Here is a 15,164-nt window from a genome sequence, read left to right as displayed (position 1 = left end):
ACGCCGGACGTTTGTGTCTCTAAATTTTCGCAAACGGACGAATTTTCACGGTTGCACTTTGCACTTTGCAATTGTTAGCCGAAGATCGAACGCGGGTGAGGCTTTACGCTCTCGTTTGGCAGATCCGCATTGTTGGCTGATTTGTTTAGTCGTCGTCACGGCCAAGGCTAAGATCGCCTCGTAAGTGTGATTTCGTCACGCCTGAACCCTTTTTCGCCTCTCTTCGCCGTTGCAGTGCTTTATCGCGGCGCGTGCTCACGCGCTGTCTACACCAGTGAAAATTGCATAATCATGCAATTGATTGGAAACCCATGTCAGCGATGTTGCAAATTGTATTAATCTAATTTAACAAAAATATATTGGAAATATATAGCGTTCTTATAACTCAATATTTTTAGATATAAAATAAAATAAGAATACGTGAACGCTTTTTATTCTTGTTTTTTTTTTTGTATTTCAATCATTTTTTCAATTTTTTAAATATTACTTAAGTAGTCATATAGCATATCAGGATCTTGTATACATTTTCTCAATAGAAATTATATCGTTCTTCCAGCACGAGAGTAATCAAGGCGAACGGTCCAGATATTGGACGCAAGGTGAAAGTGAAAGGAACCGGAAGGACAATACCTCCTTCGTCATCATACGCAAGGCATCGCGAATCGACGACGAGCATTCCAACTTCCGGCAATAGTCAGCCCAAAGCTTCAATCAACAAGCCGATCGCTAATAGTAGTAGTAATAGTAATAGTAGTAACCATCTAGCGGCAGTTCGTAATGTGGAGAAAAAAGTTGCTGACATTATGCGCAGGCCACTTAAGTAAGTGCATTGATATAAGAGAAAGAGAATAAGTCGCGCACCGATAAAGGATAGGGAAAATAAATGTAGCTATATTCTGTGCTGAATTAATGAGACGAAGGCTAGTAAAATTCAACGATAGTCAACGAAATGTAAAGGAAATGAGAAAGAAAATTTATATATCTCGTTATAGGTAAATTTGAATGTGTTTTACATTTTTTTTCTGTACAATAGGGAAAGACTTATCCACGTTCTTGCTTTGAGGCCCTATAAGAAGCCCGAACTATACGATCGCATTAATAAGGGTAAGCCAAGATTCGAATGCTCTTTCCAATTTCTCGAAACCAGGGGTCGACGGTATTAACATCTCGACAAATTGTAGAGGGCTTAAGAGATCGTGAACGACCCGTCATGACAACGATCCTGAAGCAAGTAGCTTATATGCGTGATAATACGTATCACCTGAACAGGCACATCTGGAACGATGTGCAGGAGGATTGGCCTTTCTACACTGAGCAAGAAAGGACAATGCTGAGGAGGCGGAAACCTCAGAACCTTACGCCACCCGGCTCGAGTGACGGTGGTTCCAGCGGTAAGTGTACCAGCTGCTATCGACATGCCATTTGCATGTATGAATACGAAATTTGTGTTAAGTAACACATGTTTACACCCTTAGGCAGCGGTCAGTCGCCCAATTCTATTCATGCGGGCTCACCGCCTGCGATCACGGCACCCCCACCCAATTTGGCTAACAAGAGACCAGGATACTTCCAGGGCAGCGACGGACTACCGACGAAGAAACCACGGATATCGCACTATAAGAGACCCGAGCCCATCTCCTTCATCCCCGCCGGCGAAAGGGTATCTAGCAGCAGCAGTTATAGTAATATAAACAGTGTTAGTGCAACCGTGGGTGGCGACCGTACCGTTGATCGTTCTGTCGGCGTTAATAGTGGTTGTGGTAGCGGCAATAGTGGTGGTGGTGGTGGTAGCAATAGTAACAACGGCGGTAGCGGTTTCGACAGTTGGGAATCGAGACAGCAATCGCAACGTGAACGCAGCAGTAGCAGTCGCGTCGATTACCGGACCGAAAGGACAGCAAACAGTGATGTTCCGCGGGGTACTGGAAACATCTACAATGATGCTGCCATCGCTACGGTTTCAAGCAGTTCCACTCGATCATTGTGCTTGACACCGTTGTCGCCTGATGATAGTGAAAGGGGCAACCCCCATAATCCCCCAAATTATACTGACGGTGGTGCCGTTCTAGCTTCCTATGGGCCTTCCGCAGGCAGCGTCTTCGAGCATACCGAGAGGAGAGATAGGAGCGATAGGAGCGATAGGAGTCGAGGTGCGAGGGAAGAGAGAAACAGAGAGAGAGACTCGAGGAATAGGAGTACTACCGCGAGTGATGCGGCTATCTATGGTGAAACCTCTAACAACGCTTCTACTTATGTTGATAATGCTACCGGTGCCGCCGCGATCTCGTCATCCGATGAGTTTGAAAGGTTGGGAAGCACCGGGCAATATCACGATAATCGCACGTGAGTAGATATTATTAATTATTATTATTAATTCGAGGAAATAGTTTCAAGTAATAAAAAATTAGATGTTTTTTTTTACAAATTATTACGTTATTTAACATAACTTGTCGATTGATGTAGTATTTATGTAAACTAATTGTTCCAGGGAATATACACCAATAACCAGTTTGGAACAGAAAAGGCGTTACAAAGAGGAGTTCTACAGGAACTATCCCGAATACTGCAGGTTACATTCTGAAGTACTCGTAACCGCGAATCGCTTCAGGTATTTGTATACATTATGGCAAGAACAAAAGACATCGGGCAACATGATCGAAAGCCAGGTATTGCATTGTAGTTCTCTACTGTAAACGATCGCGTTTGTCGAACGAATAGGCAAGTACGCTCATACGGTTTTTTCTTTATTTTAGGAAACCCAGGAACAGATATATCGCGAATATAAAGAGACTAAGCAGGATCGAGTGTATCGGCAAATGAAGGAACGGTTTGACTATCTGCACAATAAGCTGGAACATATAAAACAACTGATCTCAAACTACGACAGTCAGAACGCCGCCGGTATGATGTCTGCGAATACCATGGATAATGGTGTAGTTAGCACCACTGTGAACAATGGCAGCAACAACATCGGGGGTATCGATAATCGGCATTACTGACATAAACTGAAAAGACCGCCTCTTATTCCTCCCTTCTGCCTCGGTACTGTCAACATTGCCGTAGAATCTCTATTTTCTCGGCAAGTTCTAAGGCTGATCTTTCACAGTCCACATGGTTCCTGTGTTCTATCACCGAAAAGTCCCGTGACTTCAAATGGCTCGAGGTTGCAAGATTTCTTGTACAATATTTACCAGAAAGTATCTTGCAATGATAAATGTACATCATATGGGAAATATTCTTCTTGTGAATCCTTCCCGCGTCTCTATTGCAAGAGTCGACGATCGCAACGATTTCCACGACGGCGACGACGTCGCCGACTCTCGTTCGCCGACTCTCGTCATCACGGTAAGGTTCGCGCACAACTTCGACCAATATTAACACTTGCATGGTGATGGCTGATGACAATCGAGTACATTCAAGAAATAGGTAAACATGAAAACTACACCTCGGAAAATCCATGGAGAATTGGAGTTAAGGGCATTCTGACGATTAGTAAACATAAAAAAATAATTATGCGGGGGATATACGGAGATTTAAAGCTGATCCGTAACGATTGAGGAAGACATTGTAGAAAACCGAAGAGAAGACGTAACGGAAAAAAAAATAGTTAAACTCTATAATAAGTTACTTACCGTGCGCACGTCCAAGTGTGTCGTCCACTTTAAGAGTACGTAAATAAAAAAAAGAAAAAAATATAATTGTGAGAAGAGAGGGTCCAAGAGATAATAAGGCTTACCGCGTGCCACGTCCGGGTTTCTTTTTATCCACCGGAAGGAGGAAAGAAAACTGGCTCGCAGAGATATAATATATATATGCATACATTTTATCCATGAGCTGGCACGAATCTTTTGCGCGCGATTTGTGTGCTCGTTGCAACTTGAGAAAGGGCTTGAAAGAAAAAGGTAAAACTTTCTTATATATGAGAGAGAAACCGTAGTACTTCGTGATTTTAAGATTCTTTGTTACTTCTTCGTTCTTTTTTCCTTCGCTGATCCGTTTTATACCTATGATAGCGTATTGATTATCTGATAGGTATGGTCGATTGACAATAAAAAAAAAAACGAGACTAAACAGCCTTAAAATATAGAAAAGAGAAGGAAAGAAAATTGATCGATCGTGAAAAATAACTTGATAAAATTTTGTGAATTTTATGTAACTTTTAATTACTCTTAACTTTTTAAAGTAATAAAGATAATTGTCAAATTATCTTGATTCCATTGCGATTTGAATTAGAAAAAGACGTGGCATACATATTGTGCTAGATTTTTACGATTTTGAATTTTCATTATTGATGATGAATAAAGGAAGAAGCGTTAGACGTAGTGCAACAATCCATAAAATTATCCATAAAAAAAGGAAAATAAAAAAAAAGATTAATACGAAACATAGTTTTTATAATAATTGTCAATCACCATTAATAATTACGACAATATCGTATGTTGTGTACAGTCTCATAATGAGTAATGTAAAAAATACTTTCGTTTAATTATTGTAATTAACAATACATATAGTAACTATTAATATTATTCATAATTATCATTATTGCTATTGTTGTTATATTATTCAAACAGATAAAAAAAATACAAATGATATCTGCGTACATCAAGTACATTGCGATAGGATTTCCAAGTCGATTTTTTCGATTGAATTTATATAGAAATCCACGGTGCCAAATTTTTTATTTATCTAATCTTTCGTACGCAGGATATCATTGAAAATTATTCATTCAAATATTGTGCAAATAGTTTACATAGTCAATATGTTGTCTAACGAATTTATTGTATTTCACATGTGTATGTATTGCAACAAACGTAAGTTTCAAAATTTTTATGATACACGTATTAGTATCTTCTGAATTTATCATTTTGTTATTCTTTAATTCACATATTCTACGAAAATTAGCAATTCCGAAACGCTTGAGAGTTCTTAGCGATTGACTGAATATAATCCTGTATGTTTTAATCGATTAACTCCGACTACGCGACGTTACTTTCTCCGGATAATCCTAGTCTTTTTATTGCTCATTAACACATTTTCTATGACTGTGAATAATTTTCCCGAAGCCGTGGATAAACAAAAAGAAAGCACGTGTATCAGGTGTATAAATGCTTATGAGAAGTTTGAAAAATACAAATGGTCTACCGAATATGTTAATGACGAATTAATCGTATTACCTATATTTCTTCCTCGCAGAAATTTTATCGTTACCCGCATTCGCGACTTTTTTTTCTCTCCTACTTTGTTGTTCCTGAGCACATTTATAGAATTACCGTGCGATGTTATTAAATTTAAACGACTTACGATCAGCAATAGGACAATCTAGAATATCGTTTAAGAAGTTACATTTCTTTGTCTTTTTGATACATATCACTGTTCGGTGATGAAACACGCAATAATTATGTATTATTACCCGATGCTGTTAATTGAGTTCTTCATAGATCCGGGACAACTGCTTGAATATTAAATGATTCCGGGTTGTTTGTCGATTTCTCTTTGTTTTATAACGTCTAGTTATTTATAATTAATATATATATATATATATATATACACACACACACATTATAATGAAAATGTTAAAAAAATTCATTGTTATTGAATGAACTTTTTATTACAAAACAGCGATATTGTAGAATTCTTCTTGTAGTTGTGCAATACGACACATTGCGAAAGTCATTGTAGATATAAATAATCTCACGTAATGTTAAAATGCGAATTGCACCATGCGAATTCTTTTTTAAGAACACATAATGTACGAGAAACGATATTTCGGTTAGAGTCTTTACGCGAAATGTTAGAAAATATTGTACGATCGAAGCAAGAGGAGTCTTTGTTGAACGTATAGTACAACGTTGAATATCAGCATATTTTGTTAGCCGCGCTAACAAAACAACCTATATACACATTCAAATATTTATATTTACCTTGCGTACATATAAATATTAAATCTGTATTGATTTTAATTTAATTGAAATTTTTATTGATCTTATTTAAAAACGAAGAGATCAGTTGAACATTACAGTTATAATTCATAATTTATAAATACATATTTTTATTTTTCTGCTCAAGTTTTTGCTTTAAAAAAAGATAAGATATTGGTGCTTGTGCAATTTTTTTCATTTTTATTTATACACGCTGTTGTAATACTGGCGATTTTTATCACCTCGGCGTCAATGCTTTGCGCTGATAACGTTGTGCCATACAAAATTTCGATGTTGGTGCATAAAATGCCTCGGTAAAGACTCGCGGCCGAGTATCGAGCGTTTTTTTTTCCAGGTCTGTAGTTACCACGTTATACCAGTCAGTGCCCTTTTATAAATTGTACCACTTGTAAATAATGTTCGCTACGATTACTTTGTAAATCGATAGGCGGTGTTCTTCGTTAGCTATGAATTTACTTGAGCTACAGCAAGCACGTTCGATTAAACATTGTCGTCCTCCGTCGACTGACTAATCGATCGTCTTAACAACCCGGTCGAGAGAGAATGTAAACAGTGCCAAAGAAACTGAACCGAAACAATGTTCAAATAATAGGAAATATCGCGATATGTAACACGCGCGACTTAATTTAAACGAGGCGCAACCGATTTCTTTTGCGCTCGTCGCTTCACTTAAACTCGAACGACACAAGCATTGCCCTAGTAGCTGCGTTCTTGCGAAGTAAGTGCTCTTAAATATCGCGCTTAGCGTTTAACGTTTTGCATCTTGATTAGCATCACTCCGTTATCGTTTCGCGAGGAAAGATAATCATTAGTGATCGCTATTTTCTAAATGAAAGAGGAGGCATTATTCTTTCGATCGTTTGACAGAACGAGCAATTTTACGTGATACGTTCGATTTACCAGAGTATAAACACATGGTTTTATACGAGTGTCTCGCACAAATGAAAGTCCCGAGCTTGTTGCTTGCTCCATGCAAGAAAATCAAAACTTACACTAGGAAATATTCTCATTCTCGTTAATCGCGGAGTGCAGGGAAAGGTCGTTCGATTCTCTTGGAGGAGGAATTTCCTTCGAGTCGATTTCTCGGTAGACAGATGTTATTTCTTTTCGGTAATTTGAATTAAAGCACCACTTTGTTCGTAAGACGCGCGACAGCCACAGGTGTTTGTTCAACGTCCAGATAGCCAGAAGTCGGTGCGCGACGCATCGAGCGGAAGATCAATGCCCTTATTTTTAAACGCGTGTCTCTTCTCTCGTCGTACACGCTCGATACTGCCTCCAGAATCATCCTGCACGAGTCGTGCTCCGTCCGTATTCGGACGAGCGATGCTTCGCGATTGTACCTACGCTCAAAAGGTTCAAACGACGCTTGAACTCCGTCTTTCTCTCCTCCTCCCTCCCCCTCTTTCTCACTCTTTCTCAATTTGTCGGATAAACGAAAATTCCAAGTGCCAATATTAGCCAAGCATGAATTACTGTACATATATATAACACGCACACGTAAATACACACACGTTAATAGCATAATCTTTCATGCATTATCTCTTAGTAGTACGTGCAAAGCTGATAAGGAATATTTATATGCAAGATTCGGCTACGAGAACTCGCGGTTTTCTTCTCGACAATGGGGTAATGGGATCATCGAAAATAGCCTCGGTTGGAGTTCAAGTTCAAGTACTGGAATTGAAGAATCCCGTAGAGATTAAAGGTTACGTACAATTTTAAACATCTTGATTTTCTCTCTTCCTCTCGTACACTTAAATCGTTTATTTTTCTCTCAATGAAGAATCAACCATCCAATCTCTCGAAATCCTCGAGCAGGCAATCTCCATGTTCGTAAAAGAGACATCTCGGGAAGACATCTTTCTCGTAATGATCAAATTCCTATTTAATTGAATTCTTCGGTGAGTCGCGAGTCAAAATTTTTTTCATGATCCCTCCTCTGTTGCAATTAAATCCTTCGCAGGCGTTTCGGGTCATTCCCACCGCATTTCTTCCCAGAGTCACACGTAGGAAGACTCATTGCATTCCCAGAGAAGAAGCACTCGTCCTCGCTGAAAGCATCGTACCGAAATGATGCTAGGCAGTTTTCGCGAGGAGTGAGAACGACGCGCGCAACTGTGACTGCATTGTATATATAAAAAATGAAGCGATTGCAACTTGTCAAATTTTATATTATTAAATGAGATTTCCAATCGAGAAACGTATGAACAAATTAATTCGGCAGCGCATATCTCAAAATCATTGGCCCGCAAATGCGATTCGATCGTAGAGTGTGACATATCATCTTACGAACATTTCTTCTTTTACGGGAAGCATATCAGGTGCGCTATTTTCTCGCTGTCCTCGCACGTCGAATGAAGGTATCATCCTCGAAGGAGGAGAGAATCGAGGAAAGAACTCGGAAGATTCTCTTTCCACATTTCGACGATAAGGGAAAGTCCTTCACCTGATTTTTGAGAAAGTTGTCGAGAAAACGTGCAGCTACTACAGGTCTTTCATCGCACAATACCGCCTCGATACGGGAATTCGGTCTATGCTCGCGCCGGATTCGTCGCATGCGACGTTTCTTATCAGAAGCGAAGGTTCCGGTCAATAATATCGCACAATCGCGTTATACTTCTTATTCCACCGTAAATTTCGCGCGTTGGCGGTTTTGAGAAAACTAACTTGCAACGTGATGCAGCTAAAGAGACGTACGAACAACGAAACTCACTCTTCGCCGCTCCGGAATATTTACAGTTTTCCTGCAGCTTTCACGACGGTACTTCTTGTTTTCCGCTCCTCATTTTTCCCCGCGCCGCGCTCGACAAGAGTCACTGTGTAACGGAACGAGATTTCGTTCGTCACGTAGCGATATGCTTTTTTGACTGTGATGTGTTGCTAGAAAACTTTGTAATAATATAATTCGCCCGTGCACCGAAATGATGCGCGCGACGACACGCGTTAAGTTTTTCTCTTGAAGAAAAGAAGACGTTAACTCTTTGTCTACGGTTCGTTGGGTCCCCCGCCCCTCCTGCATCTGTCGCCAAAATAATACGATCAATGGAAATTGATAACCGAAGACTTCATGATATTTTATGTATAAAAATGTAAACATTTATACATTTGTATATATTATATACATATAAATTTATATATAATTATACGTATGTGTTAATTATGTATATTATATATATATATATATATATATATATATATATATATATATAATAATAATAAACTATACGACCCCACGACTTTGTGATCCAAGTTGCAAATGTTTATATATATATATATAAACATTTGCAACTTGGATCACAAAGTCGTGGGGTTGTATAGTTTTATTCGATCACGTAACATGATTCGTAGGAGCAGATATTATGTATTTTGGATCCAAATAGAGATATCCGTGGATAAAGAGTTGACGCAACATTAAATACGAAGAAAGTATCGAGGGCCTGAGACAGAGAAGCGAGGCCCGAAAGAATCCACGTGTTGACTGAAAAGGCGCCTTAGAGATTAAATCGAATCACGAAGGAGAGAACGAAGAAGAACGAAGAGACACGCGACGTTGGGGACATATAAAATCTCAACGATATGATCGATCGATTCGTAACGAATGTGTTCGTTTTTTTTTCCTCCCCATTGTGAATTCATATCAAAATAAGTTCACGGCATGCTGGCGATCGATCTCGTTAAGAAATGGGCTTATGAAAGCCCATACTCGCACAAGATGAACATTTGTCCTCCGATCGAATGTAAAATTCTTCCTGGCTTAATCGCCAAAAATTTTTTTTTAGAATGACTTTTAATCGCTAAAGTCTTCAAAAGATAAGGAAACGTATCATCGGAAACAAAATGGTTTTCTTCACAAAGAGGCCAATTCGGCGGTCTCTGGTCGATAACAGGCTTGCGATCTCGACGCGGAAGATCGACGGAAACGAGCTGAGCTTTTCCGCGCGATTGATCGCTGCCGAACGATGGAAGAAAAAAAGGGACCGATCGCTGCATGCCGAATCGAGGAAGCGAAGGGATATTTTGTATGTGCTTAAAAAAAAAATTATAGAAACGGAAGGAAACTTAAGATGCGTTCCGGATGACTGACAATTGTGACTTAAGGATCGCGAGGAAGTAGTCTTACGTTTTCAGTACCGATCACACACGAGAGAATAAGCAGATAGAACGACGAGAAAAAATGAATAGACTTACGTACGTGTGTATACGTGTATGTATATACATATGTGTGTACAATGTACATACGCATATACGTGCGTATACATATAAGAGTGCGAGAATGTGAGAAAGAAACAGAGCGAGTGAGATGATGATTATTACGATGACGACCGGGCGACTCGATATTTGCATGTATAGGTATATATACAATGTACCCCGTGACTTTTGATGACGACTGCATTGCTCCCCCTGACAAAGGCTCGTATATTCATTATATATTATAGTTGTATTTGCAATTATTACCTATACATATATATATTATATTCACTAATTAAAGTATACAAAGCGAAAAAATGCGAATAAAGAGAGGAACTATATTATTAGCAAGGAAAAAGATTTGTGTGCAGGCCAGCTTTCGGGGTTCGCTCGCGTGGAACACATCGCGCTCCCTCCGTGCCGTCCCGGGGAACTCGCGCGGATCACTTTATAAGGGAAACGCAGATTTTCCTCGCTGACTCTCCGATGCATCCTTTGAGTTTTCGTCGACGAAAATTTGCTCGCGTTACCCGTGTCGCTACGTCGTGTCGCGCGTTACGACTCGGCGAGATTAGGTTTTAAACTAAGACTAGGCTGTGGCCATCCCGTGTACTCCATTCCGCGCAACGACAATCTAATTATTTAAGGCTCCTGGCGCCTCAGCCGAGAAATCCGCGTTCACGGTAGCGACATTCCGTCGCGGATAAAATTAGAACTAATAGGCGTGAAACGTGACAGATTGACGATGAGATGTTGTCGTGCATGTCATTTTGTTATTATGTGCTTTATTGAAAATATGACTTGTCTCTATTTATCAATTTCCTAAAAATAGACCGCGAGTAAAGTTTCTTTGAATTTTAGCACATGAAAGCACATTTTTCACTCCTTTTAATAGCTATCCGTGTGTTTTCCTGTCCGAATAGGTTTTACTTTACGTGCTTTTTACGACTATTTACCGACTGTTAGGTTTTATCCAAATTGTCTTTATTTACAAATGGCACGTCGGAAACTTTAGCTTAACCGTGTGTTTTTCTGCCTGAATAGCTTCACTTTACGTGCTTTTTGCAACTATTTACTATCTGTTAGACGGAAAAAGGATAGTTTTGCATTTTTACAAGTGTTTTAAAGACATCTAATTAGTCTGCTTTATCCAAACTATCTTTATTTACAAATGGCACGTCGGACAAAATTATGTCATTTCACGCTTATGACGTCACGATTCAATATGGCCGCGGCGAATAGACAGGAGCCTTAATTAGCCTTTTTAATTATGTTAGGTGTAATTTATGAGGGGGTGAATTGGAGAGTTAATCCAATCGTGTTTATCTCCGTCTTCTTGTTGCCTCGAACCTTCCCTGCGATGTTAGCCTTTCTCGATCGTGTCTTCGAACTTGTGCAATCGTCGCACTCGCGATTTCGGACTTTCCTAAGGACTGTTGGGATATTCCTGTCTTCTCACGGTCGATTTTAGCCATCCTTCAAATCGAAATCCGGTCTTGCTTCCCAACTTTATCCCCCTTTCGTAAATCTCTCTTTCTCTCCCTCTCCCTCTCTGTCTTTCTCTGCAGGTATAACACGACCGTGCAGCTACAAGTTTTATTCGCGAGCGAAATTATAATAGGTTGCACCAAGAAATGTCAACGTCGATGAAATATAAAATACGAGATAGAAAACATTTAACACTCAACTATTCACGCGACGTATGACACGGGGAGAGGGAGGAGACTTCCGTACAATATTTATTTCGTCGTTGTGTGAAAAGTTCTTGGTGTCCATGCTCCATTTTCTCACCTCAATCCGACCTTTACATCTATTTCTGCCATAAACTCCCTCATCAATATATCGTCGCCTAGGCGCACCGCGAGGTCTTTGCTCAGTTTCGAGACCAGTCCGTTCAAGCTGTTTCTCCTTCGCGACGAATCGTTGGTGTCCTTCTTCGCGCATATTTACACGATTCGTCTCGCGATTTCCCCGGAATAATGTACTTTCGTCGCGTTCCACGCGAGCCTCCCCGTCCCCGAACTCCGGCCGTGCTCGTGCTTCTGTTTATTCGAGAATCATGCATGAGAGAAAAAGCGTGGAAGAAAAACCGCGCGACAAAAAAAAAAAGAGTGAGCGTCAATAACAATGACAAGACGGAAGGGCAAAACAAAGGAAGAGAGAGGGAAAAGCGAGTGAACATGATACGACGATAATTCGCGTTGATGAAATCGACGACGGTGATTTGTGATGCGTTGAGTGCGTAAAGAGCGATGTGTCTCATGATGTATGCGTGTCGGCAGACGGATCGTCCGTCCATCCGTCTGCTTGCCTGCCTGCCTGCCTGCCCGCCTGCCTGCCTGCCTGCTTGCCCGCCTGCCTGCCTGCCTGCCTGTGGTTCGCAGCGATCACGCGTGTCGATATACCGATAACGTAAATTTGCGCGCGACGATAAGAGATGTGTACATATATTGGGACCGCGATTCGAGCGCGGAGAATCGACGGATTTTCCCGTCTCTCGCATTTCTCTGTTTTTCTTTTCTCTGTTATATTAATTTAATTTGTACATAATTTCCTTTTGTAACGATTTAAATCTTCGTCATTGTTAATCTTCCAATTATGTTGAATTCGATTGGGTGAGAGGAACAAAGCGAGCGGCTTCTATTCGTTATTGTTGCGTGCGTGTGTGCGTCGCCTTTTGTTATCCGCGCGAGGACTTTGTAACATAAATCGAAAGCAGGTCTATTAAAAAAAAAAAAGAAAGAAAGAAAGAAAAAGAAAAAAAACAGGCTGCCACGGCTGTGCCTGATTCAAGGGCCTGATTCGATTCGAGTCGAAACGCGTCTGCCTCGCGATCGATCGACTCGTATGCGCGCGGCGAATTTATTCGAGTTTGTATTATTAGCGCTAAATTAATTGATTCGAATAGAGATCTCCCGCTAAGTAGCGACACGCGAATTGATCAGAGCGACGAGCTCTCCAGCGAACGAGTCAAAAGAATGCTGAGACCGCATCCGGTGATTTCCGTCCGCGTACGCGTGACACAAGTCCGCGGTGAGGAAGAAGCGAAAGCCTCGCCCCGACTGTGTCCTCTGCGAGTGTCCCAACACAATACAATCTCTGTCCATTTCTCGCGAGAGTCGCGTCGGCGAAGCATGCGATACGCTGCAGGGTGTCCGAGACGGCCGTCGAAGGAGAAAACATTGGACTCGTTTGAGAAATAAATCTTTCGTCATTAATATTAATATCCTCTTTCGGGAACAACGACACGTTGAGCTTTCGCCAAAGAGATATCTAGATTCCTATCGTCCGTCATAAAATCTGTCGCTGAAAGATGCTCGACGGTTCTGGGACACCCTGTTGTAGAAAAAAAAATGATTTAAGCATCGAAGGAGAACATCCTGGCGCGTCGACTCGCCTCGCAGTAGAGCTCGTCCGCAATGCGAACATGACGTATCTCGAACGTCCAAGAGATATATTCCTCTCTCCGGATTTGTGACTTCCGAAAAAAGTGAGGCAAGATCGCGAGAAACGCGAAAGGCGGGCTTGAACGCCGATTCTCGAGAGAGTACTTTGTGAGGCAAAAGAAAAAAAAATTACATTTATTCGAACGACTTGCCAAGTTTTGTTGCATAATGTACGCGAGATAAAGTCGGCAATAAAAATAATCATACAAAAAAAAGAAGGTTAATAAAACGGTTGATGGATAGGAATGATCTGGCGGGATTTAACGGACATAAGTTACATAGCTATTGTGAGCAGTTTTCACGAAATATTGATGTATATATCTTAAGTTTGTATTATAACTCTCCCCACACTTAATTTGTATGAAATGAAGAATTTCGAACATTAAAATCATGAATGAAAGAACCTTGCTTCTATTTTCGCCCTATTTGGTTCCTGAATCCTTTCCTCCCTTATAGAAATGTATTACTGGTAGTAATAAATTTGCCAGTAATTTAAGTAATATATTACTTGTTTTAGTAATTTAAAAGTTCTATTACAGTACTTTTAAATTACTAAAATAAGTAATATATTACTTAAATTACTGGCAAATTTATTACTACCAGTAATACATTTCTATAAGGGCTCTTTCTCCTATTTCTATTTTAATGAAAATATAAAACAACTTCGATCAAACTTTAATTAACTTAACTTAATTGACGACTAACTACGAATTATTTGCAGCAAGCTTTCAAATTGTACTGTCCTTAATCTAATCTTGTCGCGTGTGACAAATAATAAAACGAAATACTTTTATCCATGCTAACAAAACGTATAATTATTTGATAAGTTAATCGGTGTTTGATCGAAGATATGGAAACAAAAATTTGAAATAATTGTACATATTTACATTTATATATAATACATATTTATAAAAAAGGCATATACTGCGCGATTGAAGACAATTTACGTATCAAGTGCATAATATGATCTATTTCAATATTGATGAACTTTAATCTAGGTGAACTTACACTTAATCTATTTCTAGTTTTAAAAATTAGAACTAGAAAAAAAAGAATGATAAGATTAACTTTTCGATTGAACTTGCACTGTGTGAAGTAAATACCCATTTCTATTTTGTAAACAAAATGATTATAGAATTATTCTGTTTGGCTTTTAACTCATGGAAAATAATAAGATCAGATTTAAAACTACAATTTTATATAATTAAACATTTTGCTTTAGGGGGTTTCTGTCTACTCGTCGCGGCCATATTGAAGTCGTAAAGTCGTAAGCGAGATATCACGCAAAAAATTTTTGACGAAGCCAGCGATTAATTCGCTAATTTATTTTTCTCGGTTTTAAAAGAAATATCATATTGTTACCTTTGCAATTTCAAGGCGATACGAATGAGACTTGTAATAGTTAATTTATTTCAATCATAATTAAATTTATAATTAATTATAGCTGTATTCATAATATAAACGAAATAAGAAAAATAAATTTAAAGTTTCTTAAAATATTGTGGAATGTTTGTTATTACTACTCCTTTCTCTTTTTCCATTACTTAAAGTTTTTTTAATCGACACATTTTTTTCAGTTTTTGAATCC

The 15,164-nt window shown here is 39.3% G+C and overlaps 1 protein-coding gene across 1 annotated transcript in view; it reads left to right on the top strand.

Moving 5' to 3' along the window:
* The window catches only part of LOC105194480 (RNA polymerase II elongation factor Ell), a 75,603-nt gene extending 69,985 nt beyond the window's left edge, over positions 1–5,618 (top strand). The window contains exons 5-10 of the mRNA XM_026136620.2: positions 557–820; positions 1,034–1,104; positions 1,182–1,391; positions 1,476–2,343; positions 2,489–2,666; positions 2,754–5,618. Coding sequence (XP_025992405.2) covers positions 557–820; positions 1,034–1,104; positions 1,182–1,391; positions 1,476–2,343; positions 2,489–2,666; positions 2,754–2,999 — 1,837 coding nt within the window. The 3' untranslated portion in view covers positions 3,000–5,618. The remainder of the gene's footprint in view (positions 1–556; positions 821–1,033; positions 1,105–1,181; positions 1,392–1,475; positions 2,344–2,488; positions 2,667–2,753) is intronic.
* Positions 5,619–15,164: the final 9,546 nt, after the last annotated feature.

This window comes from Solenopsis invicta, chromosome 14 (assembly GCF_016802725.1).
Source record: "Solenopsis invicta isolate M01_SB chromosome 14, UNIL_Sinv_3.0, whole genome shotgun sequence".
In the NCBI taxonomy this organism is placed as follows: domain Eukaryota; kingdom Metazoa; phylum Arthropoda; class Insecta; order Hymenoptera; family Formicidae; genus Solenopsis; species Solenopsis invicta.
The sequence above is the reverse complement of the archived record's forward strand: the minus strand, read 5'-3'. Positions and strand labels throughout refer to the sequence as shown.